Source organism: Drosophila takahashii, chromosome 3R (genome assembly GCF_030179915.1).
Source record: "Drosophila takahashii strain IR98-3 E-12201 chromosome 3R, DtakHiC1v2, whole genome shotgun sequence".
Taxonomy (NCBI): Eukaryota; Metazoa; Arthropoda; class Insecta; order Diptera; family Drosophilidae; genus Drosophila; species Drosophila takahashii.
Window position 1 is genome coordinate 12,705,717 of NC_091681.1, and position 18,435 is coordinate 12,724,151.

General features: G+C 42.9%; 2 protein-coding genes across 5 annotated transcripts in view; one reads left to right on the forward strand and one right to left on the reverse strand.

Moving 5' to 3' along the window:
- Positions 1-18,435, reverse strand: part of cv-c (crossveinless c) — a 96,535-nt gene that overhangs the window by 28,160 nt on the left and 49,940 nt on the right. For all 4 annotated transcript variants that reach the window (XM_017147009.3, XM_017147008.3, XM_070216730.1 and 1 more), the window contains 2 exons: positions 16,336-17,570; positions 11,352-12,037 (listed from right to left, as the gene is read on the reverse strand). In XM_017147009.3, the coding sequence (XP_017002498.2) occupies positions 11,352-12,037; positions 16,336-17,545 (1,896 nt within the window). In that variant the 5' untranslated portion in view covers positions 17,546-17,570. The remainder of the gene's footprint in view (positions 1-11,351; positions 12,038-16,335; positions 17,571-18,435) is intronic.
- natalisin lies at positions 1,092-5,919 on the forward strand. The gene is made up of 3 exons (XM_017147012.3): positions 1,092-1,622; positions 4,583-4,962; positions 5,052-5,919. Exons 1-3 carry the CDS (start codon positions 1,096-1,098, stop codon positions 5,813-5,815), a joined length of 1,671 nt encoding a protein of 556 aa, XP_017002501.2. The 5' UTR covers positions 1,092-1,095; the 3' UTR covers positions 5,816-5,919.

An 18,435-nucleotide genomic window follows, 5' to 3' on the forward strand; every position in this document is an offset into this window, starting at 1 on the left:
TTGTTCTCGTTTTTCTTCTTTTTTGTGGCTGCTGCTCTGCCAGAAGGGCAGCTCTCAGATAAATGCGATCGAACATTAGCAGGCAATAAATTCTCAGAGGTAGTCTATTGCTTCTGGGGGCTACAAAGAAAGCCGCGAACTCTATGATTTTATCACTGGGGCCTCTCAGGTAGTGTGAGATCTTGGCTAACTAATTTGCGAGGGCGGCTCTCGGGTCACAGGTTGGGCAAACAATGTCGGACTCCAATCGAATTTGGCCCACTGATTTGCTATTTTCAAACTGAACCCATGACGTATGAGAGTTTGCTTCGGGCCATCTCAAGTGGGCCACCATAATTCCCAGTTCGTCGTCATACAATGCAATTTCTTTTTATTAATTTCATGCCACGATGCGCTGGACAAACAATTGGCATTGCCTGTGGAATCAAACAATCACTGCCGGAAAAAATGGCTAATGTTCTACATTAGTTAGTAAGAATTAGTAAGAATATTTTATATGACATTGGACATTCCAAACATTTGATTCTTTTGATAAATTAAATATAAAATCTTATGGGTCACTCCCTATTTCTCTTGAAACTAGAAATTTTGAGCTTTAGGGTTAGTTCAAAAAATGTTTAATAAATATTTAATTATAATATTATGCTTTTATAATAAAAGAGCTTCTACAAATGTCAAGTTCTAATTCTGAATTTGTTATTTTACTTCGAGAAAGTCCCTTTTCATAGCCTATTTTTCCAAGTGTTCTCATATGTGACAAAGGGTCTTTCGTCCGCGACCAGCAGGCGTATTCCCAAAACTCCGCGGGCCGCTCCTTTGGCCGCATCTCGGGCTATAAAAAGCTGGACCGCTGGCCAGCAACTTTCAGTTTCAGTTCAGTTTCGGTCTCTCCGTTTTTTCTAAGAGCCGAAACGCAGCGGATGCCGCTGGCTGGCTGGCTGACTGGCTAACTGGCTAACTGGCTAACTTGGCTAACTTGGCTTCTTCAAAGTGGCCGACGAGGCAGGAGTGAAATAAAAATTGGAACAACTTCGAGACTGGAGTTTCTGAGTCCGAGTCGCGACCAAAGCCAAGGCGATCCAAGCGGCAGACAGCATGAGACTCACGTTGGCCTGGCTCAGCGTCTGCCTGGCGATTTATTGCGGTGGTGGCCATGGCCATGGCAATGTGGTCCTATCTTTGCCACCATCGCTTATCGCCACGGCAACGAAGGCGGCCTTGAGCCACCAACGGCAGCAGCAGCAGCAGCAGCAGCATCAGCAGAAAAAGGATGCACGCGTCCTGTTTGACAGCCCCGCCGATGCACTGCGCGATATGCTGCACAACGGCAACGGAGCAATGGATTCAGGAAAATTCAGCCTTCCCGATGTGGAGCAGCCGGCACCGCAGCAGTCTGAGGATTTTAATCGAAACGCAGATGATTTAGGGGCCAGGCAATCAGCGCCGCAGGAAATTGCAATGGGAATGGGACTCGGCATGGGGATGGGAATGGGAATGGGACTATCGCCCAACCACTATCGGGCCACGCCCCCTCACCGGTATTGGGGCAATCGTTGCCAGGGTCGATCCGGAGCATCCACCAAATGTCCGCAGGAGTACTATCGCACCATGCTGGCGGCCAGGTAAGTAGTCTACCAGGATGTGGATGTGGGTGGCAAGGTGGGGGCCAGAGATTGGCCGGCAGGTTCAAGGCTGCACAGAAGGAAAGTCGAGAAAGTTGAGCTCCTCGCTTCCGCCTCACATGCAAACCAATTTGGCAGCTAAAGTGCGGCTTTAACCCTCTATTTCCAGGAAAAAAAGTGTAGATTTATTCGTGTGTCTGGCGAACACATCTTTAACAAGAAAGGAAGCTAGCTTCGGCCAGCCGAAGCTTATATACCCTTGCAGATCATTCCTATTAATTAACAAATCGCAAAAATGTTCAATTTTCTAATATTTCTCATTAATTTTCCGATCGTTCCTATGGCAGCTATATGATATAGTCGTCCGATTTTGATTAAATTAAAATTGAAATTCGGAAATATTTAAAAAGAGTCATATCCTAGAGTAGAAGATAATACAATAAAAACCAAAGAAGCTAGAATTTATTTCCTATTTCTTTTCCATTAATTTTCCGATCGTTCCTATGGCAGCTATATGATATAGTAGTCCGATTTTTTAAATAATTAATTCGAAATTCAGAAATATTTAAAAAATAACATCCCCAAAAGTAGAAGGTAATATTTCAAAAAACACCGAAGCTAGAATTTTTTAAAGTTTTTTTTTCCGATTGTTCCTATGGGAGCTATAAGATATAGTTGTCCGATCCGGTCGGCTCCGACATATATACTACCTGCAATAGAAAGAAGACTTTTGGGAAAGTTTCATCCCGATAGCTCAAAAACTGAAAGACTAGTTTGCGTAGAAACAGACAGACGGACAGACGGACAGACGGACAGACGGACAGACGGACAGATGGACAGACGGACAGACGGACAGACGGACAGACGGACAGACGGACATGGCTAGATCGACTCGTCTAGTGATGCTGATCAAGAATATATATACTTTATGGGGTCGGAAACGCCTCCTTCACTGCGTTGCAAACTTCTGACTGAAATCATAATACCCTCTGCAAGGGTATAAAAATTTTATAAAAGTCAAAATGCTATTTTTGTCCTTATTAATACCTATCGAAAAGCAAAAGAAATTTTTCAAATCAGAAAATTCTTTAAAAAGTTATAAGCAAATAATGAAATTCAAGCAGTGCATGCGTCGCTTTCATTTTATAACTTAACCATGAACAAAAATATAATTGGTAATTGATTTTTGTATTTTTTAATCCTTCGAATATCCCGTTTTTCGTAACCCTTTAACCCAAAGCCCTTGGTGTTCAGCGGGTTAATGCCAACCCTTTCCAGGGCGCCAGGCTCTGCCAAAAAAAAAGGTTAACCCACAAGAGCGGCAACAAATCGTCGACAATTTGGCTGTCGACTGGGAACACGCAAAACCAATTAATGGGCGTGAAAAAATCAGTACCAACGATTGCAGTTTTGTTTCAAGTCAGAGCCTGCAGACCGCCGCGCCGTATGTTGATTTATTTTATAAAATAACAACTGTCAGCAAATTCATTGCCCCGAAACAAAATCGAAACGAAAACTGCATTACGAGTTTCACTTTTCATTTCGGCGAGTGAGAAATATATTTTTTTCTCGCTCAGCTTTTGTTTTATGTTTTAAAACATTTCTTTTTTTCCGCTGCGCCTTGTAATTTACGCGCAATATTATCTTGTGTTGAAAAATTATTGGGCGCTGCTATTAAAATCGAATTAATCATCTCAGGGCTGGGACTTTATCATTATTATTTTCTGTTCGCTTATGTTTGCCTTTGTTGATTTGTTAAATGTTTGATTAATTAACCGCGGGCCCGCATAACTTTCGATTGTTGCTCTTCGGCTAATTTGTAATTTTACACACAGTAATTTCTGTGGAATTGCCTCAAATTGACTTTTGATTGAATTGGATCAGCCGTGACAGCCTCGGATAAGCGAAGGTTTTGGGCGTTTCTGGGTCATATGTTTGAGTGGGAAAAAGAAGTTTATCAATTTGGTGTCGTCTGTTATTATACCCTTGCAGAGGGTATTATGATTTCAGTCAGAAGTTTGCAACGCAGTGAAGGAGGCGTTTCCGACCCCATAAAGTATATATATTCTTGATCAGCATCACTAGACGAGTCGATCTAGCCATGTCCGTCTGTCCGTCTGTCCGTCTGTCCGTCTGTCCGTCTGTCCATCTGTCCGTCTGTCCGTCTGTCCGTCTGTCCGTCTGTCCGTCTGTCTGTTTCTACGCAAACTAGTCTTTCAGTTTTTGAGCTATCGGGATGAAACTTTCCCAAAAGTCTTCTTTCTATTGCAGGTAGTATATATGTCGGAGCCGACCGGATCGGACAACTATATCTTATAGCTCCCATAGGAACAATCGGAAAAAAAAACTTTAAAAAATTCTAGCTTCGGTGTTTTTTGAAATATTACCTTCTACTTTTGGGGATGTTATTTTTTAAATATTTCTGAATTTCGAATTAATTATTTAAAAAATCGGACTACTATATCATATAGCTGCCATAGGAACGATCGGAAAATTAATGGAAAAGAAATAGGAAATAAATTCTAGCTTCTTTGGTTTTTATTGTATTATCTTCTACTCTAGGATATGACTCTTTTTAAATATTTCCGAATTTCAATTTTAATTTAATCAAAATCGGACGACTATATCATATAGCTGCCATAGGAACGATCGGAAAATTAATGAGAAATATTAGAAAATTGAACATTTTTGCGATTTGTTAATTAATAGGAATGATCTGCAAGGGTATATAAGCTTCGGCTGGCCGAAGCTAGCTTCCTTTCTTGTTTTTTTTGTTTTTTGTTATTTTTGAAAAGAGAAACTCCGTCCAAGAAACTCGGTAATTGAAACCCATGGCCGCAGCCCACGCTCATCAAAAAGAAAAATGTGAAAATACGGCTGCTCCTTAGAGCGAACAAATGATGGGGCATTAATCAGAGTATAGAGACCGCAAACCTTTATTAACCTCTACTCCCCACCAGGAACAAAGAGGCCCTGGCCCGCCTTCACTTGCAGCTAAGTTCAATGCAGGATTCTGAATCCGACTCTGAGGCTCAGAGCTCCTCGGATTCCTCGGAGGAGGAAGTCGACGACGAGGAGCAGAGCAACAATGAAGTCTTTATGCTGCTGACTGGCGAACAGGATCTCATCAAGTTCCTGCACTGGGCCATGCAGCTCCTCTACCCCATTCAGCGTCCTCTGGGCAATCTGAGTGATGGGGCTGCCGAGAACTATCATCCTGGGATGTTCCTGTGGAAGAAGCTGAACCTGTCGGGTCATCTGGAACCACCGCTAATTGTGGACGAACCTCAATATGTGCTGGTGAGAAGGGAAAAGCTCTTCGATGGCTATCAACTTGGAGGTGAGAGTTGATCCGAGATATTTTTTTAAATTTTTATTTAAATGGGAATAATTTAACAAAAGAATTAAATCAATTATATTGTTTCCCAGAAGATGTGAGCAAGGAGAACGATCCTTTCATTCCACCCCGAGGTCGCAAGCACAACTCGCCGGATCTGGAGGTCCTGATGAACCGATACGAACCCTTTGTCCCGAATCGCGGCAAACGCGACAAGGTCAAGGATCTGTTCAAGTATGACGACCTTTTCTATCCGCACCGCGGCAAGAAGCACCGCAACCTCTTCCAAGTGGACGACGATCCCTTCTTCGCCACCCGGGGCAAGAAGCTGCAGCTCCGGGATCTTTACAACAGCGACGATCCATTCGTTCCGAATCGCGGCAAGCGGCACTTGACAGCCTTCGGTGGCGGGAAATTCGGGGAGCGGGAACGGGTGGCGGGTGGAAAATGGTCGGATGACAGCGACAACAACTGGCCGCAAAGAATGTCAACGCATAAAATTAATGGTTACGATCAATCAGTCAGGCCATCACTGTCAATGGAGGATGCTGCTGCCTTAGCCGCTTCTTGGCGACTGCCCGCTAATAGATTGCACTCGACAAGATCAATGTCAGCCGATCTGCAGCAGCAGCAATTGCTGTTGCCCCATGTCCGCTTCATTGGCAGTCCGAACATGCGCCAGCAGCAGGTGAAAACATCATCCTGGCCAGGAGAGGAGCGCCTCCGGAGATCCATCCCCACCCCAGGCAAACACGGCGAACACGACGGACAAAACGATGCCCACGAGACACAATTAACGCAATCGCACCCGGCTAATCCACATTTGGACACTGATTCGGACATCTTGAACATTTAAATGCGGCGAGCGAGCTTCGGTTTCGGTTTTGGTTTCGGCCTTTTCGGTTTTTCAGTTTTCAGTTTCGGCTTGGGGCACCTTTTTCCTCGACTCATGTAGACAGAACTATATGGCACACAATAAAGTACAGCATGCAATTGATTTTGAGAGAAATCGAATGGAATCGAATCGTTGAGAATTGAAGGTTGCTCTACTACGTTGCCCTTGGGGACGCCTTTCAAGAACTGCACTGGGGGAAAATTGTGACGATTCGGGATCCTTTTAGTGGCTGGAAATATTACTTATAATATCATTATCTATAATGTTCCGAATTGCAACTCTTTTTTCGAATCCCATCAGCAGTACATTTCTTGCTTAGAGCTGCTAACTATTATTATTATTATCCGTAAATCTACTTTAGTAAGAAGTTCTGAGCTTGGTTGACATATATCGATTTTTGCCGTGTGCTCTGCGAAGGTCTCGCCTCGTTGCCCTTGGCGATGTTGTTGCAGTGCGAGTATTTCCTATTTTAATTGTATTCATTGGTTAATTTATCGCTAAATGCAATCAGCATTGTGCCGGGCATCGAGCATCGCGTCTAGACTCCGTTGGAGCCGCAGAATCCGAGGCAGAAACACAGCTGCAGACAGGCGGGCGTGGCACGCAGTTGATGCCACATCGGAGATATGCAGGCAGATATTGTAGAACAACGGCAACCAGTTGAGGCCAGCGAAACAGCTGCTGAGCGACTGCAAAGGTCAGGCCAACAAGGGCCATGTAATCCCCGAAACGCACATCAATCACGCGAGTTTAGCTTATTAGCCCAGCGCACTGAACCCTAAACAAAGTCAGAGAAAAAAGGGAGATACAGTGAATTTTCGAGCCACTGTAAACAGAAATTTTCCACTTCAACCGATTTCTGACATTGACATTGACCTCATCGACATCAACGTCAAAATATTTTTGGTAAGCCAGCGGACCAGCTCGCTTTGTTTCTGAACAAATGACCATTGAAGGTCATAGCCAGATCCAAAAGCGGGCAACAACAAATTGGTTAAATAATACCCATATGCTCTTCCATCTCCATCTCGTTTTGGCCTGTTTCATTTTTTGTTTTAAGGTTTTTTTTGGTAGCCTGACGTCCGAGCGATCGGTCCAAAATCCCCTGAAGATCATTATAATTTCAATGGCACTTCACATGGAGTGTGTATATGCATATATGTGAATATATTTGTGGACCTATGTTTGTTTAGAAGAATGCAAGCAGCCCGGACCACAAATACTATACATTTTCTTTGCGTTCAACTCTCGGCTGGGCAATGACACTTGAAGTGGTCAACTCACGTGCAGCTTTTTAGAGACAGAGGTGGAGGTAGAGGTACGGGTTTATTGGAGGGCAGAGTTTGAGTTAGGTAAGCTTAGTGCTAAACAGCTGTGACAGCTTCGGAAGAAATCCCACAGAAGCACTCGCATTCTTACACAACTCAAAACAAAAATTTTTAAATGCTATACTTATTTATGTGTAGGTAGCAAAAATTTAGTAGTTTACGAATTTGTAAAAAAATCGTTTAAAATTATTTATGAAATACTTTAAATATTTGTTTATCTTATTTTTGTATATTTAATACAAGTACTCGCAAAAACTTATGCAATTGGTCATTGCACCGCACAAATCATTGAGCCAGATGTGTCAGATGAGTAAGGATTGAACAAATCAAATTCCATTGGCTTTCAAAACCCCTAAGACCGAGCAGCAGGCTACTTTGTGTCACTTTTGGCAAGCGGCTAGAGGAAAAGAAAGCGATTCCCAGTTGTGAGCTTCGAATTGGCATCAGCAAATTGGCTCAATTTTTGTGGCAAGGCCTTTTGCAATTTTTTTCTTTCTTTTTTTCGGTTTTGGTGGCTGCTGATTTGCTTGTCGGAAAATATCAACGCATTGTCAGCGAGCCGAACTTGACAACTGGCAACATGCAATGCTGCAACATGGCAACATTGAAACTCTGCCACATTGCAATTGTAACGCGATCAGCATGAGTAGCTGGCAGCCTGTGACAGCGGCTTAATTGCTGTCTGCAATTATGATTGCTGCCGGTGAAATGGTAGAAGTCTCGGCTTCACTTTCGTTTCGCAGCCCCAGCTTCTCAGCTTCTCCCATGGTTTTTGTTTTAATTTTTTGCTTGCCAACTTCTGACTCCATTTGGCATCGGCAACAGCATCAGCATCATCGGGCCTGTGGGATTTTCATTGTTTTTGCCAGATCAACTCCTGGTTGACAAAAATAGTAACGTGCAGGCAGGCGCTGCCTTTTATTGCCATTTGTTTTGGCCCGTTCGCCGTTTGACGTTGACAAAAAACGTCATTTGCAAATTGGGCAAAGACAACTTTCTCTAGGCAGCTGCGCCGTCGCATTTGCAGTCGCATTCGCCAAGTGACAGAGCCCCATTGCATAAAGCCATATAGATAAACCAAAGGCAAGTCGTCGCCCACATTCATTAACAGCATTCGCATAATTGGCTAAAGCAGATACTTTTTGTGGGTTCATCGAACCAGCCAGGCCAGACCAGACCAGAAAAAAAATTAAAAAACTAAAGCCGAAAAACAAAAAAATTAAAAACAATCCCTGGGCGCAGCAGCAGCCTTACGTCTCAATTTCCCATCGCCACTTTGTCAATATCTATAATTAAAATCATTTGAGAACACACGCAAACTGTGCGCCTGATTTATCAGATTTTCGAATGGCAGAAAGGCAATATTTATACACGTTGTCATGCTGAAAGCTTGATTGATGCATTAAGCTTACTTAGCCATAGTCGATGTTGACGAGCGCCAATTAATGGCTGCTTAAACGGGAAAACTCTGCCTCAGCCAGTCAGCAAGTCAGCTAGTCAGCCATCCAGGCAGCCAGCCAGCTTGTCCATGTAAAATTATGGAAAATCTGCGCAAAAGCCAGCGCTAATTGATGCAGGAAGCGCGTCGTGGAAAACGAGTTGCCATCGCCTGTCATGGATTCGCTTCGTTTCGTTTCGATTCGGTGCGTCTTAAATGGGTCAGGCGGTGATTACCGCCTCCACTAACGCATTTCATAACTACACTTGGAAAATATAAATATTTAAACACCCAAAAAAAAACTAGAAATGTAACTATGATCGATTTGATGTAATGTGATATTTGACTTGATATGCTCGAAATGTAAAGAACACTTCCGCTTTATTTTGAATTGAGAAAATTAGTTATTCTTAGACAATCTCCGAAAGAAAGAAGTATCGTTGCACGGTAATAACGATATGCGTATACCAAAAATGTATCATGCGCATATCGATTTGATCTCAGCGTGTTTTATGTTGTTGTGTGAATGATAGATGTTTATATTAAAAATTGATGTCTAGTTTTACTTGCGATTCAATTGTGTAGATTTTTATTACATTTTTCTTTAAAAGTATGATTGAAATAATTAAAGAGGTAATAAATTGGTATTTTGTATTCTGAAAATAATAATAAAGTTAAACATTTTGGAAGAATATATTTTTAGGATTGGGTGTTTCAAAAAATTATAATATTCAATTCCAAAATTATTTCCACCTATCTGCCTTTTTGCCTCTGTGTATTCAAATTAAGCCTAAGGCCACGCCAACAACAAGCGTCTTAGCAGTCTTAGCGTGTAACGGCAATTTCCAGCCAAAACGCTGCACTATTTGTCATAATAAATGTGCACAAAGCAGACGTTGCCCCCATCCGCCGCCTTTTTGCCTCGGAAAGAAAGCTTTTCGGCCTGCGTGGGCAGCGCTGTGACACATTTTGTCATCATTAGGCACAGTTGCCGGCTAATAATTTCAATTTAGCCAAAAAATTAGTTGTATTCGGAGGTGGAAAGGAGAGGAGAATGTGTAAAAAGGCGTTAATAACCGCGGTGTAAGGCCATAAGCCGACAGCCCACGCCAGTCCGAAGAAAAACTAAGCCAAACTAGGTTTTTGGCTTAGTTTGGTTGACGGCTCCAAAGAAATGGAAAAGGGGCGATGGGGGCGTGGCCGGCACTCGATGGGTGTTGAGGTGATGACACTGATTATAAAATGCAGCATATGGCGAATGGCGTGCTCCGTTTTCCGCCATAAAGCCATCCCAGTTGATCAGCGGCGATAAAAGACGCCTTGCTCTGATTTGGCGCGGTAAAAAACGCCGTTAAATCGCCGGCGTTTTGTGCGCGATTTGTGGGTGCTTCATTTGGCAGAAACGGCGCAAAAGCACTTTAGTCGCGAAGTTTATTTTATCCAGAGCTTAGCGCACGCAATGGAGAATTTTATTTCATAGTTATCCCGAGAACCCTAATGGCTAAAATAAATGCCATATAAACTACAGGTAACGCCTTGCTCTGAATATGACACTAATAAAAAACCTATAAACTTCGTGGCGATTTGTGAGAGCTTCGCTTAATTAAGAAATAAGAAGGCCTATTTATGTCAGCTGATAAAAAGCTTAACAGGTAAAACCAATAAAATAATATAAATCAAGAAGGATTCATATTTTTTAAACCTATTCCTGGTCTAAACTTTAATTGAAATATTGACCAGAAGAACGAAAGAGAAAAAGCGCGTGCGTGCGTTTATGTTTCCGCCATGAGCGGCTAATAAACATAATAATAACAACAAAATCTTGCAGCCATGGGGAAAATTCATGCGAAACAGTTATAAAAAAAGACAAAACGAAGGAAAAAGGCGAGGAGGAAAAAATAAAAGAAAACTTAAGCCTCGGCCGTTGACGTTGCCGTCATCGTTGATGTGTATGTGTAATATTGCGCTTTCCGGTACAGAAACATAAAATTTTATGTACACGACCGCTGACGACAGCCCAAACGACAGCCAAAGCGGCAACGAAAAGTTGGGCGTGCAACGCGGCGTATGCGTTACATATTACGGCAGTGTGTGAGTTTGCCTTAACACATTTTTCTGTCACGCAAAATAATCATTTGCAAAATCACGCCGTGTTGACAGCAGAAGAGGGGGCGGGGGGCGCTGAATGAAAGACTGGCACTAGGCAATTGTGTGATTACACGGAGAGAAATTGACAAGAATCCAGAACTTGTATTGAATTTCATTCAGAAAATGTAGAGCTTACAAAAAATATATATAAAGACATTTTTACAATACATCTGTGTTGTTAGTTCTACAAGTTTAGAACAACAAATATAACAAGATGAGTTAAAATGTATTTACAAAGTACTACTATCTACCTACTACTATCTATCTCTACTATCAAAATTGTACTTTAGTACATTAACATGCCCCTAAAATTAACAATAAACAATTCCCATAAGATTGCGAATTTCTAAATTGCTTTTCTCAGTGCATTTATGAGTGCGTTTGGTTGATGAGGACACAAATTGTCGGTTAGTATCATGTGAAAAAGCCTGAAATTGAATAATGTCATTCAACAGATGGAGGCAAGTGGAGCCCGCCAACCTCACTCCCGCACCCAACAAGTATCCCACAATTTAATGTGAAAATTTCGCAACATGGGAACGCAGGAAGCTCTGCATTTCCCAGACAAAACAGAGACACTCACCTTGACACGCTCCAAATATTCCTGTAGAGCGCCGTACGGATCCTCGCCATCGACGTCCAATAAATCGAGGCTGTGAGCCAGGTCCAGGTTGTCCAGTGCGGCCAATTCGGACTCGGCCTTATCGGCAAATTGCAGCTTATGATGATGATGCCCCTGAACGGGCGCCGCCTGGCTCAAGAATTTCTTATCAGCTGTCATGCTGCTGCTGGCCGGCGTTGCTCCTGCTGCCGTTGCTGTTGCTCCTGTCGCCGCTGCAGCAGCAACATTGCTTCCGTATTGGCGAGTTCGCGGCATGGTTGCACAACCGGTGCTAAAAACGCTCGGAGCGGCGGCAGCAGCAACAGCAGATGGAGTTGGCCGACCAAGAGCAAGACCATCAACGTCTCCGTTGGCCGCCACATCACTTAATCCCGATTTGTAGCGCGTCGTGTCAGCGGCGATTGCTGACGTGCTGCCTGATGTTGCTGCTGCTGCCGTAGATGCAACTCCGCCTGTTGCTCCCGGCACAGTCGCTGCCTGGCCGTTGATAAGCGTTTGATGTTGCTGCTGTTGGCTGTTGTTGCTGCTGCTGCTAATTGCACTTTTCACATCTTCTCCTGTCATGTTGTTTTGATTTGTATTGCTATTGCACTGCATTTTAGTCAACTTCTTGACTTTGTCATGTTGCCGCGTCGCCTGCTGTTGCTCTGCAAGTGAAAAAAGAAGCACATGAAAGATTATAAGCTTGGTTAATCTCGGCAATATTTCTGCCCATAGAGCTGTCATTGTGCGGCCGGCGCACCCCGAACAAAGTTTCCCAACGAAAAGGAAAAGCCTCCCGTCCAGGCGGCCAAATAGACACATGCGGCTTAAGCCGAATGCGCGAGAATTTCTGCGCTAATCGCCGCGAATTGTCCACCAAATGTGTGCCATTTAAATTGTCATAAATTTTGCAATATGCCCCGCACATGTGTGGACTTAACTCCATTTTTATTTGGCATGTGTTTGCCTGCGCGAATGTTTTAATTAATTTCGTACGGGCGCAAAAAAATTGCCGGCAATTATTTACATACACGAATTTATTGCTCACACCGCGCTCAACCATTTCCCGAGTGGTTTGCATTATTTATCTTCAGTGGGGTTCTATTATGGAGCCGTAGAGTCACGCCTTTAAATTTATGTCGCTGCTAAGGCTGAAAATGGGTCATCGCAATCAGCTTGATATTTGTACCTTATACGGACAGCCATGACTAATTTTGGGTTTATTTATTAAATGTCAAAGTAGGGGATTTGTAATAATAACTCAACAAGTATATATTTTCTTGGGTAACCCAATAACTTTAAGATCCTTTCCCACAAATGCAAGATCCGTTCTCAGTCCTAGTAAATTTCCAAAACTCTCTAACCCACATAAATATTAATAAATTCCCAGCGAATCGAATCGAAATTCGCATAGGGGCTAAGGTTATGTGAACTTTGGTCAAACGGAAGAACCCCGCTAACCGGCCGGCATCTGTCTATATCTATTTACGTTTATATGTATTTATTTCTCCTCTTTTCTGGTGGGTAAGTGAAACGGTTTCTTGATTTTATGGGTTTGATTTGATTTTTGTTTTTATTGCGCATGCGTGCGTTCGATTGAGTTTTTTGATTAAAATGTCGCCGCCACCGTCGCGAGTCGCGACTTGGCGACAGCCGTACAGCAGTACAGCAATCCGGCAATACAAAAACAAATACAAAATGAAAACCAACAGCTACAGGGGTCTGGGTCTCTTTGACTGACTCCACTTCTGCTGGTCAAAAATGGCTTGGCATTTAAGAATTCTGAATCGCATGCGTTACACAACGGCCCGTGGCGAGCTCGTAAATCAGCGGCTGCAAACGAGAGTCAGTCAGCGGACAGGGACAGTTGGCAACATTTTATGGGGGTCTCTCTGCCAATTGATCGTTTTGGGCCGATTGGCAGGCCGCCAGTTCAGGCCGAAGTCAGTTCAGCGAAAAACCAGGCCCAAACTCGGCTGCACTTTTCTTCTCCTTTTTTTTTTGTTTTATTTTTTTGTGAACTTTTATTTCTGCATTTCAATTGTGCAACGCTAACGGTACTCCTGGCCCATAAGGACGGCTCTTTACCGCCGTGTGGGTGACGCGTCGCGAGTTCATGGGAGGTCTTCCCCCAATTTCGATTGCATTTTCCACACACAGAGTTTTTTTTTGGTAAAAGAAATAAAAAGTGAATTTATCCCATCTTCTAAAAGAATTTTCAGTAAGGCTAAAATTATTCTGGATTATATATTTATTTAATTTTAGAAGGTATATTTAAAATTGTTGTTGTAAAGAAGAGCTTAAATTTTTTCGATATTCAAGTCTTGTTTGATTTCCTTTCCCTGTTAACCTACAAGTAATTCTTATTTTAGCTTCACTTGCCTTTCTAATTAGCAAGTTAAAAAGGGGAATATGTACAATGTACGTTTACCGGTCAGAAAAAAAATTCGCATCCATTGTTCTATTTGATGATTGGCCATAAATTCTTTTTTTGGGAACTCGAACCCGTGTGCTGGTTCGCTTTTTGTGGCTCTGCAAACACGAACAAAGAGCGCGAAAACAAAACACATGTACGCATTTAGCTTATTTGCTTATTTACTTGAAATGAAATTGTTTGCCGGGGTGTGTCCGCTAAATGGCCACCGTCCATTCATTGATGGGCGTGTGTGTGGATTTTATTATATTTTTTTTTATTTTGCGGCTGCTGATTGATTCGCTGACTGAGGTCACTTCAACGTGATTAATTGCCGATCGGCGATGGCCAAGCGGGGGAGAGGCGTTTGCGGAGGTGTCACTCTGTGCCTAATTGAAAACAATGCAAAAGTACAAGCCAGATGCTTGTGAAACACACTCATGGAGCGTCCGGGACTGGTCAATATTTGCCTGCAGTTGGTGCAGTTTATGCAGTTGTTGTTCCCCTCCAGCCGAGGGACCTACCTCAATGCATTTCATCTCGACTGGCCGACTGTCTGACTGGCGCAGAATGAGTAAGAGTGAGTAAATAAGTAAAATGAAATAAGCACAGCAGAAGCTGTCAGCCCGGCAAAAATGCACCAGCGAGCACTCGGACACTTGGACACGCGATTAGCGGGCGATGAGCAAGAAGCGACTCCAGCACACCAGAAACTGCAATCCAGTATCCAGAATCCAGATGCGAAAAACTCCGAACTGACGTGTGTCGGGTTGGGACAACGTCTTCGTCATGCCGATCAGCACAGATCACAGGCGCCCTGAGACGCCGCCGGTCTGCGGATTATTCTCTGGATCCATTTCCATACCCTTTCTAAAGGGTTTTCACCATTAGAAAGTCAGGGGAAAAATATCTTAGAAACCCTATGAGTTCTTAATAGAAATTACTGACAAATATTTTATTTTTACCATTTTAAGCGAATAAAAAGTTTCCAAGTAATGTGTAGGATAACTAGGTTCTTGGGATAGTTTATAAAAGATATTTATTTTATGATTTCTAAGGATCATCCTAAAAGGGTATTTACATTCTCGGCATCTCTCTTTTAAAGTCGACTAAGGGCAGGGCTCGGAGTTGGGAGCCTGGGGCTCGGGTCTTTGGGAACGACTGGCTCTGGCGGCTTTCAAGCCTCATTTGCCTATCAAAATGATATAATACGCACTCATGACGTCGATTGCCGTATGTACGTGTTTCCTGTTGCGCCTTTTGTCGCTGTCGTTGTTGTTTTTTATTTTTATTTCATTTTTTACTCAGACTTTTCGTGTGCAAAACTGCAGGCGATGGGGCGTGGCTGAAATCAAATGGAGTGCACTTTACGGCTGGTGACAAAGCTGACCGGGGAGTGTTTTTCTTTCTGCGTTTTTCGGGCCGCCTGCAAGTGCGTTCGCGTTTTCGAGCTGCACCCAAGCGGCAATCGTTCGACTTTTACGACTTTCCCAATTGCCAGTCCTATGCAGACGCATTTATAATAAATATTTTGTGCATTATTGATGCCCACAATGGCGGTAGACAGTTGCCGGGGAAGTTTTTAATGCCGCCTTAAGTGGCTTTTTATTAAACATTGCGGCATTTAATTGATTTGTAATAGATTCGACTCTTTATATTAAATGCCAAAGGTGTGTGCCCATGTGAGTGTGTCATGTTAACGGAAACCCAAAGGCCCTGCGTCATGCATAATTCATGCAGTTTTTACAGTCGGAACAATATAAAGGAAAAGTAACAAAAAAGTTATGCGCACGCCCTAAGCAGCTGGTTCGAGTTTCTATAAATTTCCCTTACATGTCAATATTTTTCTTTAATTTTTTGTTGTTCATCAGGTTTTTTTAATAATGCATTTAATTGCTCTTAATTGGTTTCACTGAATTTCGCAAATAATTGGACGTGATTCAGATACTTAAGATTCATTCTCTGAAATGCAATTCAATTTTCTGGCATTTATGTCTTATCGCTGGCATCGCCAAACACGTATATCTTGTGAGCATTCAAAAACAGGAAATGACGAGGATTTGAGCTGGCTCTCGGTTCTCGTTGACCTTCGTTGACTTGGCTGCCCCAAAGGGATCAATAAAGCACTTAAAATGCTTGTAAAAACATTAAAACATCTGTAGCAAAGACGATCCAGAAATCAAGTTTCCTTTTAAATTTTAACTAAAAACGGGTCTGAAAATAAGATTAGAACCCAAGACCGTTCTACTTTACGCTCCCCTATATATTTTTAATATGCTTCATATATTTTATGGTTTAATGTTTAGCTCATTTTATGATCACACAGTTAATCATTTTCTTTTTCCCCTAGCAGAAGCCTGGTTTCTATTAATTAATAACAATAACTGCGGCTATTAACTAGCCTAATGAGTGTGAGCCTAGCCCAGTCCGATATTTCCCACAACGCGATTTTGTTGTTGCTGTTACTGTGTGTATGCAACATTTCCGCCCCGGCGACAATGCGACTTAGTTGCCAAAGCTGATTAAGCGGGCGAACTGAGGGAAACTTACCATTTCCTGCCGCAAAGGCGGCGATGCGCTCCCTAACCGAACGTCTTGGTTCGTCATGAGTGCCAATGTTGCTGCTGTTGCCGTTGCTGTTGTTGCTGCCGTTGCAGCTGTTTGGCAGCAACATATGTGTTGCCGTTGAGTCATGGCTAGGACTTCGCTTCACCATTGTCGTTTTGATCACAGTCTTAAGGCGGCTGGGCGTGGTCGGACGCGCTGCAATGCGGGGCTTAGGTGTTGCTGGTGTTGCCGTTGCTGTTGCTGTTGCCGCTGTCAATGTTGCTTTATCGCTGCACAGCACTTCTGTGGCAGCACCCACAAACTCTTCTGATGTTGCTGTTGCTGCTGTCGCTGTTTCTGTTGTTGCTGCTGGCAGCCCACACTCGCTAGTCGCTGTTGTTGCTGTTGCCGCCGTTGCCGTTGCTGTTTCTGTTGCTGTCGTAATTGTCATTTTATTCTGCGACGACTTCGGTGAATCAATTTTCGAGTTGCTATTGCTATTCGTTTGGGGCTCGGCGGTGTCGGGTAATTTACAATAATTACAGTGCGGCTTGTTGTTGTTGTCGTAGCTTAGTGTATTTTCCTTATTGCTATGTTGCTGTTGCTGTTGCAATTGTTGGTGTTGGTGTTGCTGTTGCTGTTGCAAGCTATTGCTTAGTCTTTGGGTTGGTTGTCGTTGCTGCTGCTGCTGCTGGTGTTGCTGTTGCTCATTGCCACTTTGCGGGCTCTTTGTGACAGCGCAAGTTTTAGTTGCTGCTGCTGCTGTTACTTGGTTGCCTTTGTTGTCCTGCCGCCATTGTTCGGCCAGATTTCGTTGATTCATTAATATCAGCGCCACATTTCCGTCGTCTCTTGGACCAGCAGCGATATCATTGGCCTCATCATCTGCTTTATCGCCGCCACAGTCGTAGTTGCAATCGTCGTAATCGTTGTGGCAATCTTGGCGTCGCCGCGGCACATCATCAATATAGCTGAAATCGCTATCGACGAATATATTTCTGGCATGCAGCGTGTTCACTGTCGACTTGTTGCTGTTGTTGCTCTTGGCCTGCTTGAGATTGTAGCGCCTTCGCTGCGGGCAGCAGCAGAACTTCACGATGGATCGATGGAGCGCTGGCGGCGATGTTGGCGATAATGTCGGCCGATTCGGCGTCGCCGGCGTAGCAATGTCAGCCCATTTCTCGATCAATGCCAGCTCGCGAGCATTGGACATTGTCGTATAGCCATGCAGGGTGATTCTGAAAGGGAATAGAACGAAAATAGATTTGATAAATTAAATTAATAAATAATAATAAAAATATAGAAATGTTAACTGAAGTAAAAAGTTTTGGAACTTATTCTAGAAAATTGTTTTTCTGAGTAGTACTTGCAATAGATTTTGATTTAATAGATTCTGGAAATCTTTTTATGGCATATATGTAGATGTGAAATTCATTTTTGTGATCTTCAATTTTTTCTTATAGGAAATGATCAAATATTTCAAGAAAGTTAGCTAGGTTCGCCAAGTTTAAATGACAGCTATATATTCAGAAGTCCAAAGTAGAAGAGAATGTGATCAACTAAGCTAAATTTTCCCTGTTATGTTCTAATTAATTCTCTGGTCGTTCCTATGGCAGCTATATGATGTAGTAGTCCGATTTTTATTGAATTTAATTCGAAACTTTGAAATATTATGTCAAAAACAACAGAAGCTATAAATTGTTTTCAATATTGTTAAAACTGCTTAAATTCAACAAAAAATTCACCCTACTGAAACTCAGTGACACACCTGAATTTAATATAAACAATAATCGCTGCGATTCTGCAAGTGAATCGGAAAGGAAACCATAAATTAATTACACACAAAAGCGAAAATCAATTAACCACATTTCTCAACGCGTCTCAGCTTTTCACCAAAACGTTTCCTCATTCCTGCCGCTGAATGGAATGGAGTGGATTGGAGCTGGAGCTGGAGATCCGTTGAAAGCCGATTCGCTGCGCACATCACAGTGTGGACTCTTGGCCAGCAACGCCATCTGTGCGTCATGGCAGCAGGAGCCACATCCACAACCACATCCACATCCACATCCAATATAGCCAGCCAAAAGCAAAGCCACAACGTGT